This window comes from Corythoichthys intestinalis, chromosome 9, assembly GCF_030265065.1.
Source record: "Corythoichthys intestinalis isolate RoL2023-P3 chromosome 9, ASM3026506v1, whole genome shotgun sequence".
Classification (NCBI taxonomy): domain Eukaryota; kingdom Metazoa; phylum Chordata; class Actinopteri; order Syngnathiformes; family Syngnathidae; genus Corythoichthys; species Corythoichthys intestinalis.
The window spans coordinates 43,158,993-43,186,320 of record NC_080403.1 but is presented as its reverse complement, the minus strand read 5'-3'; the positions used below and the strand labels follow the sequence as shown (position 1 = coordinate 43,186,320).

The 27,328-nt window shown below is 39.4% G+C and overlaps 1 protein-coding gene and 1 long non-coding RNA gene across 3 annotated transcripts; one reads left to right on the top strand and one right to left on the bottom strand.

The window, feature by feature from the left end:
* smarcc2 (SWI/SNF related, matrix associated, actin dependent regulator of chromatin, subfamily c, member 2) lies at positions 1-26,792 on the bottom strand. Of its 2 annotated transcripts, none has more exons than XM_057845918.1 (26): positions 26,651-26,792; positions 19,839-19,958; positions 19,669-19,754; positions 19,351-19,426; positions 19,146-19,238; positions 16,025-16,094; positions 15,495-15,564; positions 15,300-15,375; positions 14,981-15,225; positions 14,773-14,897; positions 14,581-14,634; positions 14,432-14,469; positions 12,426-12,556; positions 12,255-12,326; positions 12,025-12,138; positions 10,218-10,371; positions 10,039-10,155; positions 9,843-9,905; positions 9,503-9,761; positions 9,080-9,241; positions 8,932-8,999; positions 8,741-8,861; positions 4,051-4,211; positions 3,830-3,964; positions 3,404-3,746; positions 1-3,262 (listed from the first exon to the last, which is right to left on the bottom strand). In XM_057845918.1, the coding sequence occupies exons 1-26, from the start codon at positions 26,759-26,761 to the stop codon at positions 3,198-3,200; spliced, it is 3,129 nt and encodes a 1,042-aa protein (XP_057701901.1). In that variant the 5' UTR covers positions 26,762-26,792; the 3' UTR covers positions 1-3,197. The 2 variants fall into 2 exon arrangements, with proteins under 2 accessions (XP_057701901.1, XP_057701900.1); XM_057845917.1 differs by having other exon boundaries at positions 261-3,262; positions 19,351-19,432.
* LOC130921705 (uncharacterized) lies at positions 9,263-11,331 on the top strand. The gene is made up of 3 exons (XR_009064393.1): positions 9,263-9,776; positions 10,032-10,095; positions 10,216-11,331. It is a non-coding gene; the product is annotated as an uncharacterized LOC130921705 (long non-coding RNA).
* Positions 26,793-27,328: the final 536 nt, after the last annotated feature.

Below are 27,328 nucleotides of genomic sequence, written 5' to 3'. Positions count from 1 at the left end.
TTACTGTCGCATTTCCCCCAATATTTTAGATGATAAATAATAGATCCCCCCAAAAAACCAAAAACTGTAAATATATGGAAAAGAAAATCTCGACCACTCCTTGATGTCTGCAATTTCTGCATCGCAAGCCTTGTAATATTACCATGTTTCACCCATAAAATCTGCCAAAAATCCGGCTGTGGCCCTTCACAACTGTGTCTTGACACTCGGTGATACATGCTACATGGAGTTTTGGGATCTAAAAGAGGTAAGTACACATTAATATCTCGTTAAAATCATGGCGTCTTTAATTCTGCTCTCGCGTGCTCTTACCTCCAGTTAGGATTTTGCTGTTTAATTTTTTTTTTTTTTTAAATGCCCTCCTGTTCAAAAATTTACTTCCTGCAGCAAATTGAGATTCTAAGCTTTCCAATGATGTATCACACTTGCATAAGACAACTTTGAATATGTCCAAACTGGGGGTTTTACAGCATATACACTATAAACAAAGACCAATCAGTCAAATTAGTCAGGAATAGATAATTACATATCCAAAGACACATACTTTGATACACAGAGCTTTCTTTTCACTTTTATTTTTCTTGTCAACATTATGTAATTAAAACCTTGCCAGAATTTGGAATCCAAACTGCAAGATGGAGCACACACTGAAGTGGTGAGTTACTGAGATTTTGAGCTTCCTTCAGTCGTGTAAAAACATACAAGAACCGAACACAGACGCGATATTTCTTTTCACATACTCATAACACAGATGCTGGTAACTTTACTCACAGCTCAGGTGAGATGTGAAATACTGACAAAACATGAGTTCACCTGTTGGCAGGGTCACAGAAACGCACGGACATACTGAATGGCACTGGAAATAAAACTGCATGGTAGTTTACAGATCAAGGCATGCCTTCAAACATCCTTACAGTCACAAAAAAGGGTAAATACAGCCTACAAATGTAACAATATTCCATTACAATGTCGATAACAAAGAAAGGCGATGGAAAAACAGTAAAAAATATTTCTTTAAAAATCGATAGGATAAAAAGTGAGAATACCATTGCAGATATCAAACGTCTTTTTTCTCTCCTTCATTTTCTAACTTCAAATGAACCATCCAACCCTTTACTTTTCCCAAACAACAATAAAATTCACTGAATAAGTTTGAACTAAAACAAATAAAAAATATTTTGGTTTAGCAATCGACACAAATGATTAAATTTTCTGGCTGCTTCAGTCATTCCTTTCAGACAGCACTACATTCCTCACAACTTCTCAAGCTCCTCGCTAGACCCTTTTTACTCTCAAAGTGCTGGAACGTTATGAGAAAAATACTTGAAAAGGTTAAGTGTTTATCTTCCCTCTCGCAACTAATGGAGAACACTGAACATTGAATACAGTGATTCCTCGTTTTTCACAGGTAATGGGTAGTAATTTGTGTAGTTTTTATATGTAGTCTTTAGTTATTTCTTAGTTTCAGGGCTCCGGAGTGGCTAAGCTAGCGCGAGTCAATTGGACAATCTTAGCATGCCCATTTCTTCTGTCTGTTTCCACAGCCTCTACCGATCTGGGAAAATATCATTGGAACACCTCCACTATTTGATCGCTCACGAGAAGGCAGGTCTGCTGGAGGTCAAAAAGTCTTTCGATAGCCAAAATAAAAAAACAACTTGTCGCGATCAGCCATCTTTGCTGTTTACATTCGCTTGGAACGCTTTGAGGTTGCAACTGGTAACCTCCGAGCGGGATAAGTCCAACTTCCCACCTTCCTTGAATGCAGCGTCAGCATGAGAGGCCGAAGAACTCCTCTCTATTGTGGTCGTATAACGCATCTAAAAAAAAATAGTCCTGCAGAATGAAATGAATTACGGCAGTTTGGTGTGACATTATTTTTGCCGCATGGGTGTTTTGGAACGATGATCTGTGTTTTGAATTTATTTGAATATGTTGGATCTGTTTGTAGATCTATATCGTTTTTTTTTTTAATTGGCATGCCATTGACTCGCGCTAGCTTAGCCACTCCAGAGCCCTGAAACTAACAAGTAACTTACAAACTGCAGGGAATTTGTTGAAATCAACTCCACCAACTAATTAAACCCCTGCTAACTCGAAGATTAAGCCTAATGTAAAAAATTCGGGACTACCGCTTTAAGCATGTCAAATGTGATAATTATGATGAGTTCTAAATATGTTACTGTACCACCGAATAGCTAGGTTTTCACGCTGCACACTTACACACAATGAGTTGCCACAGCAAATTTTTAACAAGCTAAACAATGATTGACACATGCGGTGCCTTGAAGTTTTGGCTTCCAAGCGTCTCTGGCAAGATCAAACCTAACGCCTGTCAATCATTGTTAAATTTAACAAGCAACTCCAGTGCACTGCCTGACCACGAAAAGCAGCAGGAAGGAGAGTGAAAGACTTCGTGATCGGATCAGGACACCTCTATAAAATACTGAGTTTATTTATTTTTCAATTGAAAAGAATGGACTGAGGGCGCGAAGTTTGAAGTGCGAAGTAGCGAGGGATCACTGTATTTGCAATCAGTGCTCATCCATGGAATTGAAACAGAATATCCAGTTTACAGTACATTGTTTTCGATGGCATCCAGACGATGTTTATGTTACGTATTTATGAAAATGTATCATTCTGAGTGTTCACGCAATTGAGAGAGGAGTTCCAATCGACCCTTCTTAATGAAACAGTATTTAAGACAGGAGAAGGGTTATATAAGTGCTTAAATTCAATTTCATGGATGCTTCAAGTCTTAAGAATGAGATCCAAGGAAAGATTCAAAGTGCATTCATTTTCTTACATATTGTAAATGTCAATTAGTACCGATGGGGGAACGCGAAGAGATGCCCCGAAGACTTGAGAATGAATTAGCTGCTGTGGAGTGCTGTGAAAAATTAAATGCAACAAGTTGACTCTTCTCGTCCTCCACCTGAACATGTTAAGACCCTCATAGTTCTCTGGAAATGTAAAATCACCGAGTGACAACCGACTAAACTTCATTTGAATCTTCTTGATCCAATTCAAGCAGGTCACCTTTCTTGGTACAAGTTGGTCTCCTTTTTAAAATGTCTCACACATCAATAGTCCAGTAGGATTTAAAATTAAAAAAAAAAAAAAAAAGGAATAAAATGCTTTTTTTTTTCTTAATGTGAGCTAGAAAGTGGTCAGTGCCATTCATGAGACAATTCATCTCACTGTGGAGGCGGAACTGGAGCAGAGGGGTGAAGTGTTTCGGTGGGTACAGGAGTGTTGGCCTCTGTGAGTGTGATGGGAACAGAAGAAAGCATTGGATTGACAGCTAAGGTGAATTACAACATGAGAGCACTGAGCTCTATTGAAAGGATTCATTGGCAGTACGTCAGCTAGCTTCTGCTTTAGGATTTTACTTCTCACTGACCGTGGTGTGCAGCGGCGCTGCTTGAGGCGGAGTGGCCAGTCACCGGCGGGCCCGGGGGTGATGCGCGGGCACCCGGAGGAGTTTGGGACTCCACGCCGGGCCCCACGGAGGCCGATGGTGCGGGGCTGCGGGCCGGTTGCGGAGTGCTGGCAGATTGCTGACCCGCGGCCGAGCCTTGGGAGCCCGAAGCCGTCTGAGGGGGATGAGGACCCCCGGCTTGGCTGTGCTGCTGATGTTGGATCTGCTGGAAGTGCTGTTGGCGAGCTCTCATCTCGGCGTACTTGAGCTGCTCCATGTGGAATGACTGCCGGTCAGCCAGAAGCTGCTGTCGCTGGTACTCCAGCTGGAAGTGCGGAAACAGACGAGAACATAGATAATAACCCTTGTCTTGCAAAACAACACTTTCTCCCACAAACCAGTACTCACAGCCTCCCTCTCTCTATCCATGATTGTTTCCAGTTCCTCAAAGTGTCGCAGTTTGATCTCTAGTTTTTTCATTTGGGTCTCCACCAGCAGTGCCACCAACGATTTGATCTTCCTCTCCTCCACTGCAGCCAAGTGCTGGTAACGACATCATCGACAACTTAAATTAAAAAAGTAGATGTGACGGCACAGTCATACAATATGTGCCTTGTTCCTTTGCGTACCTTAGCTTTGACTGCTGCCGCCGCCAGTGCAGAAGCAGCGGCGGTGGCCAGATTGCCCTCACCCACGTCCCGTTCTACCTTGGCCTTCTTTTCTCCCTCACCCTCAGCTTCTCTTTGTCCTTCCTCACCATCTTTTCCATCTTTCTCCTTATCACCATCACCTGAGAAGATTAAAAAAAAAAAAAAAAAAAAAAATCATGTTTTCCATCTATGATGACAAGCCTATTTTCTCTCCAGGTGATGGAAAACCCTTGTCTCACGTAGGCCTGTCGCGATAAAAATTTTTAGGTTGCGATAATTTATTTAATAAATTATTGCGATATGCGATATTATTGCGCCCCCCCATTTTTTAAAAAAACCAATTTACAATAACACAGTGAGAATACAGTATATATTAATAGATCAAGAACACCCATTTAAACGCGATAAATATTTACTCTTAAATTCAAAAATACTTTTTAAGAAATCACAACTAAAAACAATGGACATTGCCTCTTAAGTAAAAGACAACAATAATAATACCGCACAGAAACACAGAATAAATAAAATGTGTTTTTCAAGAAAAAAAGATCAAATTGCACTTAATAACTTAAGCATTTAGGCACATGAAAACTTTCCCCCTAATAGCTTCTGCTATGGTGTTCCATAAGGATGCAACGATACGGTTCGGTAAGATTTTCGATACGGGGGACACGATTTTCGATCCGATTCAATACATTTAATGCTCAAGAAAAAAAAAAACTTTTTTTTTTTTTTTGCCTAACGAGCAAAAATTAAATTGCCATCATATAAACATGCATTTTAGTGCATAATATTTATGTGCTTACTTACTGATCTGAAGGAATTTTGTATAAAAGGGCTAAGAACAATCTTTACTGTTTGTAAAGTGAGGCAGGGCACACTGTTGATTGCTACAGCTCTCTTAGCAGCTAGGTTTACTACATGAGCAAAACATCCTATTTGTGGTCCGAATCCATCTGTGTCACGTACTGAATTATCTATATTTGCAGCATTATCTATAGTCACTGGTATGGATTGATTTGGCCTTCTTAACTTCCATTCAGTCATGGTGGTTTATAATTCATCAATGTAGTATATGGACTACGTGTCCCATAATCACTCTGGGCTCACGTAGCCAATGGCACGGGGCGTAGCATACTATCTAGTTTGCTATTTCATGATATCTAGTGTGTGCGCGCATAAAAAAGTTAGCAAACGCCACAGAAGCCACGCGTGCTCATTACTGCACAACACCAGCATATGACAATTGACTTTCATAAACAGGACGAGTTTGAAGCACAGCGCTCTTAATTTGCCACTCAATGTTCATCATGTCAGCTTTCCGTTGTCAAAGCGAGGTTGTTCGTAGCAACCAAGTCAGTAACGTTTTGGCGGACCTCCTTGTAAATATCCGGTGTCGTGCCGAAAAATAGCCGCCCCACGTGAAAGGCCACCCCTGACGGGAGCGCCCACACGTCAACAAAACCGTCACAGTCACAGATGGTCCACAGTCAATCAGGAGCACTGACGTGGCTGGTATATGTTGAACAATAGGATATAATGGGAATGATTGGATCCGGCGCTATTTTTTGCCGGACCTGGAACGAAAATGCATTTTGCGTAGTTGGTAAGGAATCTGAACTTTTAACAGCACGTCTGCCGCACGCGCGCACGCACGTGCACGCGAGGCGATAAATCGCAGCGGAAAAATTACCGCCTTCATTTTTATTTATCGTGCGATAAATGGAATTATTGCATTTTGCGACAGGCTTAGTCTCACGTGCTCTATAATAATTAAGAAATAAATCTTTGAATGGAGACGAGAACTTTTCTTTTATGTGCTTTGAAGGCTTTTTGTTTCGTGTTAGATTTTTTTTTGTTTAATGCGTGACCTGTTTAGTAATTTCTATGCTTTTTGGTAATAAACATTTTGGGGGATTTACAGTGCTGCTCAAAAGTTTGTGAACCCCCTCAACATTTTGGAATTTTCTATTATTTCAACCTGATTTCCTAATCAATCAATTCAGTAGTTTTTTTTTGTTTTTTTAACAGTTGTGTTGTCGAGACTAAATTAAAAAGAGTTTTCATCAACTGATGTAGGTGCAAAATTGAACTGTTAGGTCACAACCAAAACCGCCATGTCTGGCGAAAAGTCAACACTGCATACCACCAAAAGAACCTTCTCCCAACAGTGAAGCATGGAGGTGGGAATGTCAAGATCTGGGCTTGCTTTTCATCCTCAGGACCTGGACAACTCCACATAGTCCAGGGAATCATGAATTCTGAGGAATATTGTCAAATCCTAGAACATAACCTGACGCCATCTGTTTTGAAGTTAAAGCTTGGCAGAAGGTGGATCATGCAACATGATAATGATCCAAAGCATTCCAGCAATACAACCAAGGAATGGCTGAAAAAGAAGAAGATTCGTGTTCTGGACTGGCCCAGTCAAAGTCCTGACCTAAATCCCATTGAAATGCTGTGGCGGGACCTGAAGCGAGCAGTTCATGCCAGACGCCCATCAAACCTCTCTCAACTGACTGCGTTCTGCAAGGAAGAATGGGCAAAAATCCCCCAAAGTAGATGTGAGAGGCTGATTAGTCACTACAGAAACCGTTTGGTTGAGGTAATCTCTGCAAAAGGAGGCGCAATATCCTATTAACTGAAGGGGTTCACATACTTTTGCACACATGATATTTGAGTTTTTCTTAAATCAACCACTTTTGTTAAATAAAGAATGACAATATAACTATTTCTTTTGTTTCAGTCCATTATTTGGAATGTCAGTATTGTGGATTTGGGTATAACTTAACATTTAATAAGGTTATTTTAGTTTTTTTTACAAAAAATCTGACCATCGCTGTGGGGTTCACAAACTTTCGAGCAGCACTGTATTTGCATGAGCTTGTTTTTAATGTAATTGTTTAATGTCTTAAGCCCCTTTCACAAACATATCCCGGTAAATTCCTGTGTAAGGTGACGCGATATTTACTCGTGTCATTGCTTTCACGCATGTAGAGATATCCCGGGAATGACGCGGGTTGGACAGTGGACACTCTCACAGACTTGTCCTGTGTTGTCCACTGGCGCTCTCTGCGCAGGGAGGACTGCTGGCGCGATTTTATAACCCCGACATTACCTCATTTTTGCCGGCATAGGCTGTCACAATGTTGTTTTAATCGTGTTTTATTACAGAGCAGGTTGTAGGAGCATTCCTGCAGCCAATTCAAGCTCATCAAGACTGTACTTAAGCCCAAGCGACCCAAGAGAAGGGTGCCGAAATATTAACTTGCTGGTCGTCAGTCGGCACCTTGTACTAGTACTCTCGAATCTTGTGGATTTGCTATCTTGTTCGTCTGCCGCCCTTGTTTTGAAATAACCCACTTTGTGCTGGTATTTGAGTGCATTTGTTTTGTTGTCTTATCGGCTCTCTGCCTACCCGTTGACCTACTGTCACGGACCTATTGTGTTATTCCCCCTTTTCCGCGATCGCGTGTATTGTTGTTTGTATTTAATAAATTCTTGAACGCATCCCTCCGTTGTTTCCTGCTTTGAGGTACAACCTTGTTTCTGCAGTTGCGGACTCTAACATCGACAAGAAAATAAACCACACATTTCCAAAAATGGACTCGCTTCCTTGGCTCTACAATCCAGTAGCATTTTAATTCAGTTATGTTTTTAATTTAATTTAGCTATTTCCAGCTTGCTATTTTATAATTGTGATGTCTGTTCACCGCTTTTCATTTTACTGCGAAGAAAGAGGAAGTGACAATCGGTCAACTATGATATTTATGTTATCAGCCATCGTGCTGTGACCCGGGAATTTAACCCTTGCTTTCACATACGCCTCGTCCCGGGAAAGTCCCAGACATTATACCAATGCGCGACCCGTTAGGTGTCCGCGTAATCTCCATGTCAGTCGACCCGGGAAATTGCTTTCACATACAAGGCCTGCCCGTTTAAATCCTGGGATTTAAACGGTGTTTAAGGGTATGTGAAAGGGGCTTAAAACAATAAACAATTACATTAAAAACAAAACAAAAAAGTGTGAAGCTTTTAATGTATAAGAGTTTTCAGGGGAACGTGAGAGGTTTGTGACTGTCAAGAGTGTTTTGTCTGGGAACATTTTAAGTTTTTTGGGTGTGTGTGACTGTTTTTGGTGTGCAGGAGAGAGTTTAAAGGTGCTATATGGAGTTTGTCACTTTTTTACTTACCTCCAGCCTAAAGTGTAACTACAGCCTGTGCTAAGCTTATGCATGGCATGTCTGGGTGTATGAGCACTAACAAAGCAACAAGCGTTTGGCCCATCAAATCAGCACCAGAAATGTAAAAACAGCAAACGTGATTGTTTACTGTTAGTAGTCTTAAGTAAGTCTTAAGTGGGTTAGAAAAGTGTTTTTGCCAAGCGGAGACTAGGTTGAAGCTCGATAAAGCAGCGCTGCTGCCACGGGGACATGCGTGGATGTGCACAGGCGTGTGTACGTGAACACTCTCTATCGAAGGGAAGAAAAATGGCTTTCCGGGGAAGTATCAGTTAAAATGTCAGGGCTCTGTGTACTCATCAGGGCATTGGTGGAGTATGCATAAAGTAGATTTATTATATTAATATTGTAAATGAACAGCAAGGATTCTGTGTAATAACTTTAAGAACTCTATTGTTGCCCTTTTCAGCCCTACAGATTTTTCTTACCCATCTCAGACTCGGCTTTGTCCGCTTCCCCCTCGCCTTCAGTTTCTCTTCCCCTCTCCTCTTCTTTCTTCCCATTCTCAGCTACTTTATCTTCTTCCTCGCCTGTTCCATCTTTGCTGTCCTGCGGGTGCACAGCATGAGGTTACCAACCATCACGTTATAAAACAAAAGTGTAAGAAACCGCGTCCTACCTTGGCATCCCTCTTTTCTTCATTTGATTGGTTGTCACTCTTACTATCGTCATTGCTTTCATCTGAAACTGAAACCATTAAGACCTCCATTAATCTTTCAATTTGCCTCTTGTCATCATTGTTTTATAAAGGCATGTGTCAGCCGTACCTGGTTTCTCGCCTTCCTCCAGGCCAGTGCCAGCGATGCCGCTCCCTTCGAGGCCATACAGAGGGTCCTGCCGCCCGCTGACCCTCGCCGCCTCCTCCACCCGCCGCACGTGAGCCTCAACCAGGGCTGCAGGAACTTCCTCTTTCATTCGAGAGAACTCCTCTGAGAACGAGGTAGGAAAGGTTAAGTTGCTCCCGAATTTAGAAGTGTGGCTATCGGACATTTTTAGATTGAAAGTGTCAGAATCGATTAATTCAGATTGCATAGTTGGTCGTAATGAGTACAGATTAGTGTCTGACTGTTAATGGGATTCAGGGTTTTTGAATTTGATGAATCATTGGAGCACTAATTATTATATCATTTGATCGAGAGATGACGAATGAGAGGTTATTTAAAAATTAGTGAAAGTGGACAGTGTCTCACCTAGAGCAGATTTCGCTGCTGCTGAGGCCACACGGGGGTCCACTACAGAGGCGAGGAACGCAACTGTGCTCATTACGGGGTTTCCTGCTTGGCTAAAAGGCACCGGCTGGTATGCCAGTGGTCCCAGGGATGAATAGCTTTCCTCCAGATAGGGGTCTTCGATGGGCAGACGAAGGAAGTGCAGGATACACTCATCCTGCGTGCGGCTGCCGACGTGCTCCGACACCTTGTTCCAGTCGTCCTTGTACATCTCCAGTCCCTGAAAACAACAAGGGTTCGAATTCAACTATATGTTTTTAGAATATTGTTAAAGTTGAAACCGTTGATATTATTGATGTACCTCTAGAAGTAATAGTGTTTCCTGCTCTGTCCAGTCCCTCATAGAGCTTGCTGCACTCTTGCTCTGTTTACAAATAATTATGGACATCATAAAAATGGTGGCTCGAATCCTAGTTTGGAAGTACTTTCTTATCTATCAATTTGGAAATTAGTGTCCTAACTTTTGACTGTAATCATGTTTTGTTTTCAGTGTTTACCTTGGAAGACCCCATTTTCTTGCTGTACATGTCAGTCCGTAGCCCAAAGTTCTGCAGGTCAGTTGGTTTATCCTTCACTTTATCTGGGAAGGACATCATCTGCTGAGGCGCAGGAGTCTAAAACAAGACATACTATGTTGAATATTTTGGGGTGCCCCCCCTTCCATTTTTACACAGACCTGGGATGTCTTGGGTTGTAACGGCACCAGACTGGACGGAGTGTCTGCAAGGACATGAAAGTGGGAAGTGGGTGGGGGGCCCATGGGTGTAGGCCGACTCTCAGAGTCCACCTGGTAGTTGATCAGTCCCCACTGCTCCAGGAAGGCGTGGACTCTGCAAGAGAAGACGTAATGATTTTATTCAACTCAGTCATAAAAGACGATTATTGTACGATGAGCTTTATATGACCTACACAGTTAAGGAATCACATCTTGTGTAATTCTATATTTTTAAAGATCAGGGGGAGGCAATGTTTTAGGGCCGCAGCTATCGATTATTTTAGTAGTCAATTAATCTATCATCTAGTTAGTTCAAATAATCGAGTAATCGGATTAGGAACATTTAATGCGCTGCAGAGTCAATTTTAAGAGATGTAAAACAAATGCTAAGATTGCACTTTCAAAAAAACATGAAATGCGAATACAAAATAAAATTCTCGAGTGTTTCTTCAAACTATTTAGAATTGCACATTTAAAAATTAGACCAAAATACCTCAGTTTAGCCTTAAATGGTATAAAAATGATGATGTTGAATGAATTTATTGTCATTATCATCATCATCATAATCATTGAGTTTCAGAGTGTGGAATTTGCCCGAAAAAAAAAAAAAGACGATGACAGACAAAGGGAAGACGGGAAAAAGCAAATGCTTATCGTAAAATAATAAAAATTGAAAATAAAATAAAATAATAATAAATGAGGATCTAAATACAATAGCTTAAATGCTATAAAACGGGAACGTTTTATTTAAATTTTATTTTTTTTACAGTGGTGTCAACAAATCGTTCAGACACATATACCCAAAAAAACTGCTAAATACACCTACAAACTAAATTATGAATGCATTAAAAAACATTAAAAAACTTACCTTATGTTGGTCTTAGCAGGGAGCAGTTGGATTCAGCCATGTTAAATGAGTTATGTCATATTCACTGTTGCCACTAGAAGGCAATGTATCAGGGCTGCAACTATCGATTATTTTAGTAGTCGATTAATCGATGAACTCGTTAGTTCGAATAATCGAGTAATCGGATAAGAAACATGAAAAATTAAAATACCTGAGCTGAGCCTCAGACGGTACTTAAAAAAAAAAAAAAAAAAAAAAAAAAAAAAAAAAAAAAGGGATCTATGTACGACAAAAGAATTGGCAAAAAAAAAAAAAAGAAGAGTCCGCTAGCTTGAATGCTATAAAACGCTAACGTTTTTTTTTTTTTTTTTTTTTTTTTTTTAACAATGCTCTTAACAAATGGTTCAGAAATGTTCCCACAAAACACGGCTAAATATACCTATAAACTAAATTACAAATGCATTAAAAAACATTAGTTCAAACAAAAACTTGGCTTATGTTGGTCTTAACATGGAGCAGCTGGATTCAGCCATGTGAAACGTGTATGTGCGTGTGTGTATTCACCCAAATCAATTAAACTAAATGCAACCACTTTCAAAATAAACCATTACAATGCCACTTTGATTAAACGAATACTCGAAGCAGCAAAATTTTATTCGAATGTTTTTTTTCAAAGCGAATACTCGACTTAATCGATTAATCGTTGCAGCACTACAATGTATCCACCCAAATCAATAAAACTAAATGCAAACACTTTCAAAACAAAACACTACAACGCCACTCTAATTAAATGAATACTCAAAGCAGCAAAATTTGATTGGACGCCTTTTCCTAATAGAATTACCCGATTTAATCGATTAATCGTTAAAAGTCCAATTTCTACTCCATCGCCTATACCGACATTTTCAATCCCTTACATACCTCATGATTGCACAGACATCTCCAGCTAAGTTCCTGCGGCAGGCGGTGGAGGTGAGGTACTCCTGAGGATTTAGTCGGTAAGTGTCGATCATGAAATTCCTGTACGCTAAGTAGCTGTTGGTGAGGGGAAAAGAGATAAAACAGGAAGTACACAATGTACAACTTGATGTTCAGTGCTCATTCCAAGAATTGTAACCAATCAAACGTGCTACAAATACAAATGTACTTACATCTCTGGGGTTTTAGATTTATTTTTCCCATTGAAGAACTCTGGAAGGGCTCTGCGCTCAATAGCATGAACGCTGAGGAAAATAAGTTAGGATCACTAGTAGACACTGTAGGTGAGCTTACACAGAGTGGGAAGTCACCCCATGAGGTGATGATTTTGAGTTCTTTATTACCTATTGTAGTCAAACCAGGCAGCGTAGCTAGGGATGATGATATGATGCGTCTGCTCTGTCACGTTGTCTTCGTGAAGGTCTGAGCCTTTAACAGGCTCCCCCTTAACACTCGGAGAACCCTCTTCCTCCTCCTGTGAGAACATAGGTACAATCTACTCACTCGTTGGACTCTAAAATACCTACACCTGCATAATCTAAGGAGAAGATTTGATACGATTAGAAATAATTACTGAAGTGGTGTTAAAAATACAAAGTAATTTTCATGTTTTGGACCATTTTGTTGCTGAAATAGTTCAGACATTTGAAAGAAAACCATTCTTTTCAACTAAATATTATAGAACAATTATCGGGCGGGCCGGTTATCAGCGCCGATATTTGGAAATTTAATAAATATCGTTATCTGCCTTTTTTTTTTTTTTTAATCCGACCAGCTGATAGGAAAAAATCTATTTAAAACTGGGTTATTTTGGCTCAGATGCAGCTCTTTCCTGCCTGCTGTCTCCTGCACTAGTATTCACCCCATCCTCTGATTGGTTAAATGGTAATGGTAATTGGAGTTACACTTGTATAGTTGTATTGCGCCTTTCCACTTTTTTAAGGCCTTCAAAGCCCTTCACACAATATCCTCATCTACCTACTGGTGAGACAGCACCAGGAGTAGGCCTGTCGCGAGAACAAATTTTAGTAGGCGATATACTGTCTCATAAATTATTGCCAATATGCGATATTATTGTCATTTTTTTAACCAATTCAACCACTATATAGTGACATTCTAATAAATCCTGATGAATCACCCATTCAAATGAAACCCAATGCCCTTTTTGTTCTCTGCCAATTAGTCCATCAAAAGTGGTCACACAGTACAGTATTTCATCCAAAATGACTGTCATCTTGTTCTGCAAAGTGCACATTAGCAAATTTGAAGCCAAATTATTCATTGCCAATCAGATTTTTCATAAAGAGTGGGGTGTCATTATAAAAGCTATTCTTAGTGTAGAATCTGTAGTATGTGAATTTAACTCCAGAAATTGTTATTCATATGTTGAACATGACATGCTTTTATTTTGAAATGTTCCCCGGTAGTATGTTCACTAAGCCGCTAACCGTAAGCTTTACACTTTGTAAAAAAAAAAATATTTTTTTCATCATGCATGTGGTGTCAGTAATAGAATTTTTTTTTTTTTCGTATTTTTCGTTTGCAAATGCTGTTTGCGAGCGATTTTTCATTTTTGAAGTGTCACCTTTTAACTGCAATTTTGCGTTGAGGAGAAGACTGTCGATGTTTTACAGAAGGCTAAAGTGGTTAGTACATTGTCTTTTTTCCATTAGCCTCAATGTAGCAATGCCAACGTTTTACAGTGTTTAATATAGATGTGTTTCCTTATTTTGTATGTCTGAACTTTAAATATATGGCATGTTGATAACAATAAACATCTCTGAAAGGAACTGGAGTCTCATATGCTATCTATATGCACGTGTACATGCATGCACAAATGCATGCATGCGGCGATTAAACGCAGCTGTGAAGATTACCGCCCTCATTTTTATTTACCGAGCGATAAATGGACTTATTGCATATTGTGACAGGATTAACAAGGAGCAACGTGGGGTTCGGTATCTTGCTCAAGGATACTTAGACGAGGTCATAAGGGTGGAGAATCAAACCCACAACCTCTGGGTTGGGGAACGACTACTTTACCAATGAATTTCAGAGAGCTATTTATTTAACTTTTTAATGTTTCTGAGTCTAGGAAATTCAGGCACTTCTGGAGCTATTATTTTCTACTTATGTGATTCAGTAAACATGCTTTAGGCATTTCAATGAAGTCTAGTGTCTGAATTATTCAAAAATTTTTACGCTAATTTTTATACTTTTACCGCAAATGAATATCGGCTTCAGAAATCGGTTATCGGGCCAATAACACCCATTGATTCTTTAGATCCCATTATTTTGCAAATGTACCTAAACTTGTGGCCAATTTTTGTATACATGCATGTAAGCTTACCTTTCCTGTTACTTCCATGGACTCATCCTCTTGCTCGTCTGTTAAAATCACAGAAGAACGAAATAAAGATTGAAACAAAAGTCAGAACGTTGAAAAAAATAGAAGTGTCTACTAATACAATAAGACAAATTCAGCTGTTTTATTCTCACCTATATCTGCTCCTCCCTTGACAGGTGTTGAATCAGAATCCTTCTTGGTGCTATCTAGAAGAAGAACGCAAATGGGTGATCAGTTGTCTTACAAGTTCATAAGTACAAAAAGAAAACAGACAATTATGTATTAAAAGAATAATAAAAAGACAAAGTTTATCTCAAATGTTGAACATATAACATGCAGCGCACTTGTTTTGGCTGCATTTCCATCTTCAGATGCTGGAACAGGTGATGCGTCATCCAAATCTTTACTGAGATCCTCTTGTTCCTCTTCCCTCTGGCCCCGTTTGGATTTAGTGTATGGGGTCGTCGGCCTGTTGCACATTAATTTATAACCATTTAAAATGTTATGTCATGGCTAATAACTTTTCAATTAATAATGGCACATGTCACAGACCCTTTTTTAGCGTTCTTTTTCTTGCTCTCCTGTGGCGGCGGTGTGGGAGACGGAGAAGGCGAGCGCTTCCTCTTCTTGGCACCGACAGGCTTTTTGTCTCTTCGCTCGTCCGGGGTGATCACCTCGTCTGTAAGAGTTTTGGCCGATATCCTCTTCCTCTTTGGAAGACTTTCTCCCACTTCGTAGTCCTCCTCATTCATCCACTCGTTATACTGGTCCAGGTCTAAAATCCACTTCGCGTGGACCTGTCCACCAAGACCAACACCCGAGACTTATAGTTTTAAAGTTTATTTTACGGTGAGTTCTTGTGTTGAAATACCTTCCTAGGCTTCTCTGGGCTGGGGGCATCTTCCACAGAGGCTTCAATCTCGCTAGCAGGAATCCAGGTGTCATAGCTACATGTTTTTAATAAAATGACAAAAAGATGCACAGTGGCTCAAAAGGGCCTGTCTATACATCTCTTGCTACCAAAATGTGCCCTCTTCATGCAAATGAGCTGCAACTGGGAACAAACCTGTCAGGAAAATATCCCCAATGAAGGAGCACTTGCTTGTCTCTCTTCATCACAGGGCGCACCCACTCCTCTAAGAAGAAGAAAAAAAAAAAAAAAGATTTCATCACTTTACCCTTTATGAGGGGCAAGTGACAGTATTTGGTGAAACGAAAAATATAAAAACAAACAAAAAACAGAAAGTTAACAATCTAAAAATTAGGTATACATAGTTACCTACATGACCCAAAATGTGATGTCCGCATACTGTAACACAGGTCTCGATTATTTTAATATTACATTTTTTGGGTAATTATTATTCATTATTTGTATATAACTTATGTATGAATATAATTTTAAGAAAATGTTAATAGAGACAAAAATAATAAAATAAAATCTTAAATACGCTGACTACGGCCCCCACTGACATCCAATCTGCACACATTGGAATAACTTTTTTGTTTGTTTGTTTGTTTGTTTTTTAAATATATATTTTGTTGGTGCACCAGTACAACCAGAACCGGCTCTGCCCTAAGCAGCTTTTGAAAGCTTACCTTCTTCCAAGCTGCTGGGAATTGGAAGAACAATGTGGGAGCTGGAGGTTTTGTCCTCTGTCACTGAGCCCTGCATGAGAGCACATCAATAGAAGTAAATATGCATGAAAAGACAACTGAACAAATTCTGATAATCAATGATACCTGCAGCATAATGTATGAGCCTAATGTAAATCTATCTTTGTTTTCCCAACATTTACAGATACAAAGCATGGATTTTACATTCGAAAAACAGCATGACAGCGCATTATATTTTATTGTATTTTTGTTTGTCAAAAATGTATTTCAAGTCTGTGCCTTTTTGTAAGAGTCTATGTTTAAGTATTGTTAACAAATGGCATATAATCACACTTAAAAGTCATAATTTCAAAATTTCTGACACTTTAATTTTATTTCCCTTAGCCCAAAAGAACAAAGTGGGCCACCACTGGGCTTCTCTACAACAAGGCTTTCTGGGAGAAACCCTGTTGATACATTTTGAAGTAAATAAGTTCCAATCTCATGATTACAAGTAGTCCCCGGGTTACGAACGAGTTCCTACGCTGGCAACGTAAACCGAATTTCCACTTAAGTCGGAATCAACCCTTTAAGTACCCCAAAATAACCATCCAAAAAGTCCAAAAGTGTTAGGGCCTCCGTCCCTTCTTCCTGAAGCCTTCCTCAGGTGAGGGGAGTTTGGCTGATTACAGGTCAGACGGGTGGAGCGGCCACAGCTGAGAGCGGTTTACATCAGCCAGCTTTAAAAGCCCAGCAGACGCACCACCACGTCGCCCGATCAACTCGTCTGGTTCCACCGTCAGTTGTTTCTCGCATTGCTTGGATACGTTCTCTGATCACCGGCTCACGACTTGTTTTTTCTCTCGCCCCAGGACCTGTTCTCTGCGCGCCCCTTGTCGGATTCCACGCCTGCCTCCTTCCGAGCTCCCTCGCCTCACGCCGGCTCAGCCACCCTGAACAGAGCACGCTACTACAACACTTCGTCCTTGGTGTCACTAATAAAGCATTGGTCATCACAAGCCCTGTTTGTCTGCACCGGGATCCTCTCCTCCTCACGCTCCCTAACACAAAAGTATTGTATTTTGTTTAATGATGGAGGATACACTGCCCTCTGGTGGCAGCATTGGGTCTGGCTGGACTGTCACCTTATGACTGAGGAGCAGACTCTCGTCTGACATGGCTAAAGGACAGCTGTGCTCTGGTTTGGCCCACATAAGGCTGTAAGTTGTTTCAGCTAATATATGTTTGTGTAAGCATTTGTCATTAAGTTTACAGCTACAGTTTCTGGAGTTACGTGTGAGCGATTTGATATGAGCATTGTAAATATGTTAGAATTCGTAGCATTTAAGATAGTGGACTTTTGTTAGGCAAATTAGGCAAATGTAATCTACTTAATGTACAGTACGTACTGATCAGACTAGATGGACGTTTGAACATCAACTGTTTTGTGTCAAATGTTTTATTGTTAAAATGCGTGTCGTTTTGAACATAGGTGTACATACGGTACGTGTGTTACAGCTTTACAAATTGTCAAAAGCAAAGCATCCTTGTTTGATGAATGTAAAGCTGAACAACTTCATGTTTAGTGAGGACAGAACACGCCATATTAACTCATTTGCTCCCAAAAACGTATAAATACATTCTATTTTTAATTGCTTCAGTGTCCCAAAAACATATTTATATGTCTTTTGCGGTTTTTTTTTAATTTTTTTTTTTTTTACAAGAGGCATCTATAGGTTCGGATGTATCTAAGATACAATGCACAAAGCTCAAAACCCATTTTAAAGCAATAAAACTGGCCACTGGAGGCCAGTAGCACATTTGGTAAGAACTCATCTCGGGGCAAGAAAGAAAGTGAAGAAAAATAGTCAGGAAACGGAAGTTGGAGGGATCTTGTGAAGACGCGTGAGAATTTGAGAAAAATGTGGAGAACGATAGGGAAAAAAAGGCAAATGACAATAGAGGAGTGTTTTGAAAAGAAAACGAAAGCATCGTCAAAGAAGGATTCAAAAAAATCGATCTTGATGAGATAGATGGTGACGTCCACAATAGCATCAGGTTCCACACTCGTTTTGCGGAGCTCATGTTGCATTACTCCTTAGCCCGAGGTTGAAACCAACGATGAAGATGATGAAAAAGTGAGACCGATTTTGATCCGGACTCATCAGATTACTGCGAGCCACCTCATTCAACCGGGAGCAGCGAAGGGCCTTCTCCGCTGTTATGTCCGCAAACTTTTCAATAGTTTTGTTACGTGTAAATAAATTGTTACTTTGCGATCAAAAGCTCTATTTGTCTTGTTGTTTGTTATTTTATAGATCGAAAACATTATTCAGATGTTTGGATTGTCACATAAGCGAAAAATAGCTGTGTTAAAGTCAAAGTTATGTTTGAAATGTATGCTTTCACAAAAAGCTCAATTTCTGTTTTTTCATTAGAAATGTGAAAATTGCTCAAACTAAGCTATTTTCTAATGCTGATTTCTAACGAATGGAAAAAATATGAACAAACTTTTTTTTTTCTGCTGAAAGAAGAGAGTCTAATCTTTCTTTTGGTGGGTTCCATGTTTATATAGCAATAGAACAGAATTTTCTGTGGGCCTTGCAAAATCAGTCAAAATACAGTAAAACGGCCGGGAGCAAAGGGCCTTGCTCCAGTGAAAATGGCTGGGAGTGAATGAGTTAAAGAAGCAAAGTAAAAAATAAGATTCTGTGAGGTACAATAAGATAATGTTTATGAGACTAAATTAAAAAAAAAAAAAAGTTAATCCATGAACTACATTTTTCATTGTTCTTTATCATTTAACATTGTAATTATTGCTTTATTTATTATTTTATTGCTTCATTCATAGGTTTGGTGAAAGTATGTCTTGGGCACTTTACTGGAGCAATATAATAAAAATAATGTACTGTATACAGGTTCAAGATCTTTAGGCACAAACAGAATTCATACATAAGGTGTACTGGATGATAAAGTACACTGTCATTTTGGGGAACAATACAGAACTTTAAGTGTGCCATCAAATACGATAATTAAGTGAAAATAGATAATTTACTGCAAGACACAAAGATCTTACACAGCGGATCAGTTGGTAATCACCATCATAATGCATTTGTAAACACACCTGATGTCTCTTGATGATGTCTTTCAGCTTCCCCAGCAGTTTTGGCTCAATGTCAGAACTCAAGTAGATCACTGGTCGACTCAAGCAGTTATTCTGAAGTACAAAATGTGCTTAAAATCATTATTAACCTCTTTATTTCAGTCTTTACAACATTTAAAAATGTGGATTAGAATCCAGTGAAATATGTAAGAGAGAGAAGACACACCTGCACTAAGGACTTTTCGATCGTCATGAACATCTCTACATTTCGGTCCATCCTGGACGGGTTCTGGAAGTCAAACCTGCGCCTAACAGGAAATTAGACTGGAGTTACACACGAAACAGCACCACGGCCGATATCCAGATGTGCAAAGACATTATATTAAACCTAATCTGTGATGAAGGAACGTGAACTCTAAACTCAAGTTAGCTGAATCTGCACAAAATGCAAAGCATTCAGCAGGGATAAGGCAGAAATATATATTTAAAAAAAATAATTTTAAATGGAATATGTGTACAACAACACCTGGAAAGAAAGTCTTACCATCCTTGGTCGCTCTTGAACTTGTAGGCAGCCGCCAAGATGTGGCAAAGAGCGCCTCCAGCTTTGAAGTCCAAAAAGGATTTCATCTGGAGACAAATATTATAATTATTATCATTAATTGAAAGTCTTGAAAGAGTTATAAGATGGCAGGGCGTGTGTCGAAGGCATACAGTCAACTTGGTGAGTGGGGGGTTGCTGACATGTCGACCAAACACCTCCTCTTGAAACTGGAGTAGCTGGACCACAAGACTGGACAGGGACTTGTTGGTTGGGGGCTCTGCTTGGATGTACTGAGAGATAAGACATGGAACTTCATTGTAGGGTGCTGAAAAACTTTATGTGTGATTGGTTGTTCAAGTACCTTGTCAAAAAGCTTGACATTGTGTTTAAAGTGTAAGTACAGTATGTAGTATTTAGAATGTGCAAATGTGCTGACTAGGAGTGGGAACCTCTTGGTACATCACGATACGATACGATTTGCGATACAAAGCTCACGATAACGATGATCTGACGATATGGCGATACAACGATTATCGATACATTGGTCAGGAAATCATTCTAGGATATTCTGCAAACAACTAATAAACAGAAAAACAAGCTTCTGCTGTGAATTAGAATGAGTTTATCACTAGTAGACGTCCAATGAACGAATGTTCATCCGCTGCCACCCTCCCAGTTCAAATGGATTGAAGGTCTATGGCCGGTAGTGGGAGCCAATGCCAGGCAATGAGGTATTTTTGGGCCATTTAAGGTCATTTACCTGTTGATTTTCAGTTACTTCCTGTTGATTTTGGGGGTATTTTATGGGTCTCTTCCTCTTTATTTTGAATTACAGAACAGGAAATGACCTGGGAATCACCCAAATGAATAGGCAATGACTCAAACTCAACAGAAAATGACCTTTAAATGCTTTAAAATGAACAGCAAATGACCTGTAAATGCCCTGAAAATCGGACAGAATTACTTTGAATTAGGGCTGTCCCAAACGACTAATTTTCTCCCGATTAGTCAGCCGACTATTTTTACGATTAGTTGACTAATCTAATAATAAAAAAAATAAAAAAAAATGTTTTTTTGTTTTGTTTACTAATTTACCAATTAAATTTTTGTTGACGCTTATCAATTCACAAAAAACATATTGGAACTCTTAAATTATTTATTCAAGCACAAATAAACACGTAAATAACAATAATAAATCACAAATAAACAATGAGTTCAAATGCTGATAGAATTAACTAGTTTAGCATCCCGAATGAAAAGATGCTCTCTTAAACTGATGGTTTACAACTTTTATTCCATCCTTGATGTAATCACACCGTAAGAGCTACGGTGCACACAAATAAAACAACACAATTAGAAATTAACAAAAACTTTTCACCTTTTTCCTTTTAAACCTTATTTATATATCAATGAATTGCCTATATGAATTGCCTTTACCTTAATTTATTACCTTATCATTGACAATCTCTCCCTTGAGTGCAATCACTGTATATACTGTATATATGTATGACCTTTTAACCTTATATAATTTTCTATACCATAAAATAAACCATAACATTAAGCAAACATTAAGAACAATACTAATGGCACTTATAGGCCCATTGTCAATGAAACATTATTATTTAGTAAGGCGACAGCACCCTCTGGTGTACAAAAAATGAAAAAACAACAAAAAAATTTTACAAACTGGGTGACGGCGCTTGAGGTGTTTATTCACGGCCGACGTGCAGCCAAGCTTGTCATTGAAGAGACAGGACAGAAGAGTGTACCCTCCTTTGTTTCTTTGAAATAAGTCAATGTTTTGGACACTCTGGTGCGCTTTTTTGGCTTTGTGCCGCTTTCCCTGCTTGCATACAGAGCATCCGACATTCTGAACTTTCCATGCATATATTTTTTTAACCCTTCATTAACCGTCGACGGGATGGTGTGCTCGTCGACGGATTTACGTCTACGATGACGTCGACTATGTCGACTAGTCGGGACAGCTCTACTGTGAATGCTCTGGTTTCGAATGAACGAACGTTCCTAGTCTAAATGGATTGGGCGTCGAGCACCGTCGATGCAGTTTTAGAGTTAACTGAGACACTATTATGGTGGAAGATTTTGGTAGCAACTTGTTGGTTCATTTTTATTTATTTTTTTAGACATTGAAACTCAATTCTTGGCAGGAGCACATCGATAACCTTTTAGGATACAAAGTATCACGATAAATCACCATTTCGATATTTTGTCACACTTAGTGCTGACCCTAGTGCTGACTGCTTTACGGCATACGCCACTTCCCTCTTTCCCCATTCATTATAAAGACGGAAGCCAATGCGAACGCTTTCGCGCGAATCAGACAAAGGTGGCTGAGCAACAAGAGTCAAAAAGTTTTGTCTGTGGAGGAAAAATACAGGCTACCAGGATATACAGAATAAACAATGGCCCCGGCTTTCACTCGCTGGCGTGAACCCCCCACTCAACTGAAGTTGTCAGCACTGACGACTTCGGGTGGGGTTAGCCACACTAAGCCACACGTTTGCTAACCGTCATATACTATTGTTTAGCCACAACGAGATTCATTACCTTATTCATCCTTCACACAACCGCTGGACACAGAAATCTTGTTTAATCCATCTGCAGGTGACCGAGAGATTGATTTTTGATTGATTGATGATTTTACGACATTGTACAGGTATGCGCTGGTCCTCATGGGAAACACAGTCTTCCTTCAGGCAAAACACTACCGCTTTTGTCCACCAGTGTTGCTAAAATTGACCAAAACTGAAAAGTTACCAACTGTTGCTTTAAACTAAGTGTAGTACTTTGATTATGCCCTATAGATGCCAAATGACAGCAAAGTCAAGCGATTTCTCCCAATGAATCAAACATTCACTGTCTTATATTGGTGAAGTGACAGCATACCAATATTTCCAAGAACCCATCCGCAGATGTAGCTTTTCAATAAACGCATCAGGATGTTAAAACATTACACGAACAATTTGGCCCCATTAAAAATTCCTCTCTGTGTAGGCATGGTAACAGGACATGCAATCTTAAAGTGCAAGACAACATATCGTTATAAATGACCTTAGTATAAATGACCACAGGTGCGTGAGATGAGTATTCATGACATAACAAGTAAGGACAGGAAATTTTGGATACTCATATTTGATTGGCTAAAATAGCAGGGATGTCCTGATCCGATCACATAATCGCAAATCGGGCCCATTGCACCATTTTACAAAGGATCGGAATTGGGTGAAAAGGATTGGATTTTTGATTAAAAAATACATATTTATGTTTTTCTGCTTCCTCTCGTACGGCCTATTACTCTCCCTCCTGCTGCTTTTCTTTGTCATCTGTCCACTGGAGTTTGCCTGTTAAAGTTAACGATGATTGACAGGTGTTGAAGCTTTAATCTTGCCAGAGAAGCTTGTGAGCGCTACCTTCAAAGGCGCCAAATGCGTCAATCATCATTTAGCTTGTTAAACACGAGTGATAGTGTGCTGTGGCAACTCATTGTGTGTGTGTAAGTGGCCAGCTATTCTTGGCAGTGTGAGCGGATTTGAGTGGACTCACACAATAAAGCATTTAAAAAAGACAAGCATTTTTCTTCGTTATTCGTGTTTAAATATAATTCACATTATGAAGGCGGCACGGTAGGACAGTAACATATATAAAACTTTTTATTTTATTTTGTTATCAACACTTTTTTTGGGGATTGGCAGATTCTCAAAATCAGGTGTCTCGGACACGTGTGCAAAAATATGGTATACTCAAGTGTTTTTTTGTTGATAATTTTATTGTATTTTATTAATATTAATTCACTGTAAGATGCACCAGAAGAGAGTCGCAACTTTTACTCTCACTGTACTATGTATAATGACAAATAAAGTGTTCATGTAGTCCCTGGGTTGCGACATACCCGACTTGCGTGATTTTGACTTTACGACGCCGGAGTCTTTTCCCTTTTTTTTGTAACTAATTTTGACCTTTGTTTTGTGATGCATGCTTTTACTTTTGCGCAGGACGCGTACAGCAGGTAGTACTTCCGCACGCAAGTAAGAGCGCATGTCCACACGAAGAAGAGGCATTTGCTCCCACGAAGAAGGGGAAAGAGCTGCAAGCCTGCGCGCACATTTGTTGCTTGTGAAGCATCCAAATGGGCAACACATGTATATAACATCTTTGATACTGTTTTTTGTGGGATTTCAATTGTGGTGAAATACTTGGGGCGAGTTGATGTGATTGTTTTTGATGATGTGGGACCCAGATACATTCTAATCGTTTGTGTGGATTATTATTGCTAATCAGCAGCTAGTTTTAAACGCAAATTTGAATAGCTGATATTGAAAATGAAACTGATTTTTATTTTAGTTTCATTCTGTAAGTGTTGATATCATGAGCAGCTGAATAAATTCAGCAAACCGCACGGACATTTAACATTGTCATTTTGGATTTTAGCTCGCTGTCTAGCTAGGACTAAGCTTCAACATATTGGTGAGGACTAGGGGTGCACGATAGCCATATTTTTAAACCGATACCGATTAAGTTCCTGCTGCTCAAGGCCGATACCGATACGATAACCAATAATATATATATAACTTTTCAATGTATATTCACCTGAGTTTTTGAACACCTGTAGGTAAAAAATACTATTGGTTGATTCAGCATTGATTTGCCTTTGACTGAACCAGAATTTTCATGATGACATGACATTATTATAATGAACAAAAACAAAGACAACAGTTTTGACTTCAAATAAAGTGCCCATATCATTTTTTTCAAATAAATATAATTTGAGTCAATCACAATCAATCAGTCAATATCATTGACAACGTGTTCCCCTGAACAATGAGCACTGATCTAAAACAACAGCTATTGTGCTTTCTCAGCAGATAAAAGATTTGGTGCAACAGGAGAGGAGACTTCTGTGGTCTTGTGGTTTTATGGTCCATGAAACAACTTTCTTATCCTGGCAATTAGAGAACAGCAAGCCTATCAATAACCAAAAGGCCTCTCAAGAACTTGTAAACATACTAGAACTAGTGCTGTAACGATTAATTGATTAACTCGAGTATTCGGTTAGAAAAAAATATTCAAATTAAATTTTGTTGCTTCGAGTATTCGTTTAAAGTGGCGTTGTAATGGTTTATTTTGAAAGTGTTTGCATTTAGTTTTATTGATTAGGGTGGATACACTGCTCTCTGGTTTGCCTCTTTTCACATGGCTGAATCCAAATGCTCCCTGTTAAGACCAACATAAGCTAAGTTTTTGTTTGAGCTAATGTTTTTTTAATGCATTCATAATTTATAGGTATATTTAGCCGTTTTTGTGGGAATGTGTGTCTGAACCATTTGTTAAGAGCAGTGTAAAAAAAAACTAGCATTTTATAGCATTTAAGCTAGCGGACTTTTTCTTTGTAAGTTAGCCAATTGTTCTTTTGTTGTACATAGATCCTTATTTTAAAAAAAAATCTATGCCGTTTGAGGCTCAGCTCAGGTATTTTAATTTTTCATGTTCCTTATCCGATGACTCGATTATTCGAAATAAATAGTCCATCGATTAATCGACTACTAAAATATTCAATAGCTGCAGCCCTAGCTAGAACAGTAACAAAAATTTGCATACAGGCAAAACCGGAGTGGAAACAAATGCACACATCCTAATCCGACACCGTGCCAAAGATATTATCAATAGGCCTGATAATATATAATGTTATCGGATTTATTGGAATGACGTCATAATTCCTATTATCGGACCGATATTTATCGGACCGATAATTATCTTGCACCTCTAGCGAGGACAGTACAATGACGTACAAAACATGTTTTGGGACAGTTATTTTGAGATTTAGGGGGTATTTGGGGGTACCTAAAGGGTTAATTCCGACTTACGCGGACATTCGGGTTTTGGTACCAGCGCAGGAACGCAACTTGTTCGTAAACCGGGGACTACTTACAGTATATTATATTTTATTCTTTTCTTCATTTTTGTTGTGCCATGTTGTTGTTGAACATTTGAGACGTTTGATTTAAATAAACATTTGATTGAAATGTATTAGCAGTCAAAAATAAAACTTGGAAATTTTAGAGGTAAATCAGTTTTTTTTTTTGCTGTTTTTAAAAAATTTTTTTTAAAAAAGACCATAACACTTGTGCATGTGGTGATTGCCTAATGTCTGAAAAGAGGGTTTCAACACCATCGCAGATTTACTTCAGGTTTCACATAACTCTTTCAATAGAAAATCAATGGTAATCAGAACTCTCGGTGTTAACTTTCTCCCCAGTTAACCCAATTTGCTAGAGGAAGCAAATTCTGATAATGAGTCAAAATTGTTCTATATAAAAGGAAAAAAAAAAACTTTCCAGCTAATCATTCCTCTGCACATAGCAGGAAAACATTGTAGTTTTACAATTAGTGAGGACTAACGCATAGTATTTGTATGAAACATGAGATGGACAGCCAAATGAATAGGATGGATCCACATAAAGCTGTTGGAATACAGTACTTATTTATGGCACACTCGTTTTCATTCATAATTCAGCGCACCAGTTGGATATGGAAGAACCACAAGTATTTTATTCAACAAATGAAATCAAGTAGCAGACCGAATGGAGTTGGCGCGCGCCACATCCAGCCAACATCTGGATTTGCTCCTGCACCGTTAGCCCGTGAGCTACCTAGCAAGCTAGCGTCCGAGTCCGGTCCTTTAAGCCTTCGCTAGAAGCGAGTAGAGTGCGAGTGCGAATGCGCGCGCCGCTTTCTTCCTCATTCAAATGGCATTAGTAAGCGAGGATAAAGTCACGAGCGGCCGCATCTGGCGCCGCTAAGAGCTCAGCATCCTTTTGTATCCTGACACGAGTGAAGCCAGCGAGCAGCTGGACGCTGAGCAGCGAGCACCCTCCCTCCTCTTTGTCACTGCCAATAAACCCCGAAGCTCAGTGGCCGCGTTTTCAGCGTGAAAATGGGAGTCGACAAATCATGCTGCCAGTACCTTTTTGTAATTCTTTCCCAGCCAGACGCGCACATTATCAAACTGAGAGACTGTATCAGAAGCTTCAAAATATTTGACATTCGGGCCGCCGTCTTTCTTCCGTACCGCCATCTTTGCCTGCAGACAACTGGACGACGTCGGTCGCCACCCAGAGGCAGCAGGGTGGTACTACAATACATATGCTGTAATGCTTCCAAATGTCCAGCAAGAGTCGCTGTTGTATCCAAAGTTTGTAGTTTTACAGCGTGGCAGCAGCGATTAACTCATTGGCCGCAATTAACGGTGATAGCAAAATCTGATCTGAAAATGAACTTTTTTTTTTTTTTACACTGACCACAGAGTAACTTTTGCACATTAACAATTACAACACTCAAACTAAGGAAGTACATCAACAGCCTTCCAAATGTTCTCACGGTTTTATGTAATTTTATGAACTAACTTCATTTGCTGCCATTGACGATGACAAACGTCCAATTAAGTTTTCCTGTGGAGGGCTGGCACTTCAAAAGGGATTTGATGTCTATCGCTGTGAATGAGTTCAATAAAACAACAGAAATCAAGATCAACTCGACTATTTTCAAAGTGAAATGAGCTGAAATGCCATCAATCTGTCTTAACCGGCCTTGTAAAGGCGCTGGAAGTCACTCACAGCAGGGGGTGCTGAGGATCTTTTTTTTT

Excerpts from the sequence above, each read along its gene's own strand:
- smarcc2 (XM_057845917.1), bottom strand. The coding sequence starts at position 26,761 with ATGGCGGTACGGAAGAAAGACGGCGGCCCGAATGTCAAATATTTTGAA. Across the intron at positions 14,470-14,580 it reads CAAGGGAGGAGCAGATATAG|ACGAGCAAGAGGATGAGTCC; the intron begins GTGAGAATAAAA and ends TGATTTTAACAG. Across the intron at positions 9,762-9,842 it reads AAACACTATTACTTCTAGAG|GGACTGGAGATGTACAAGGA; the intron begins GTACATCAATAA and ends TGTTGTTTTCAG.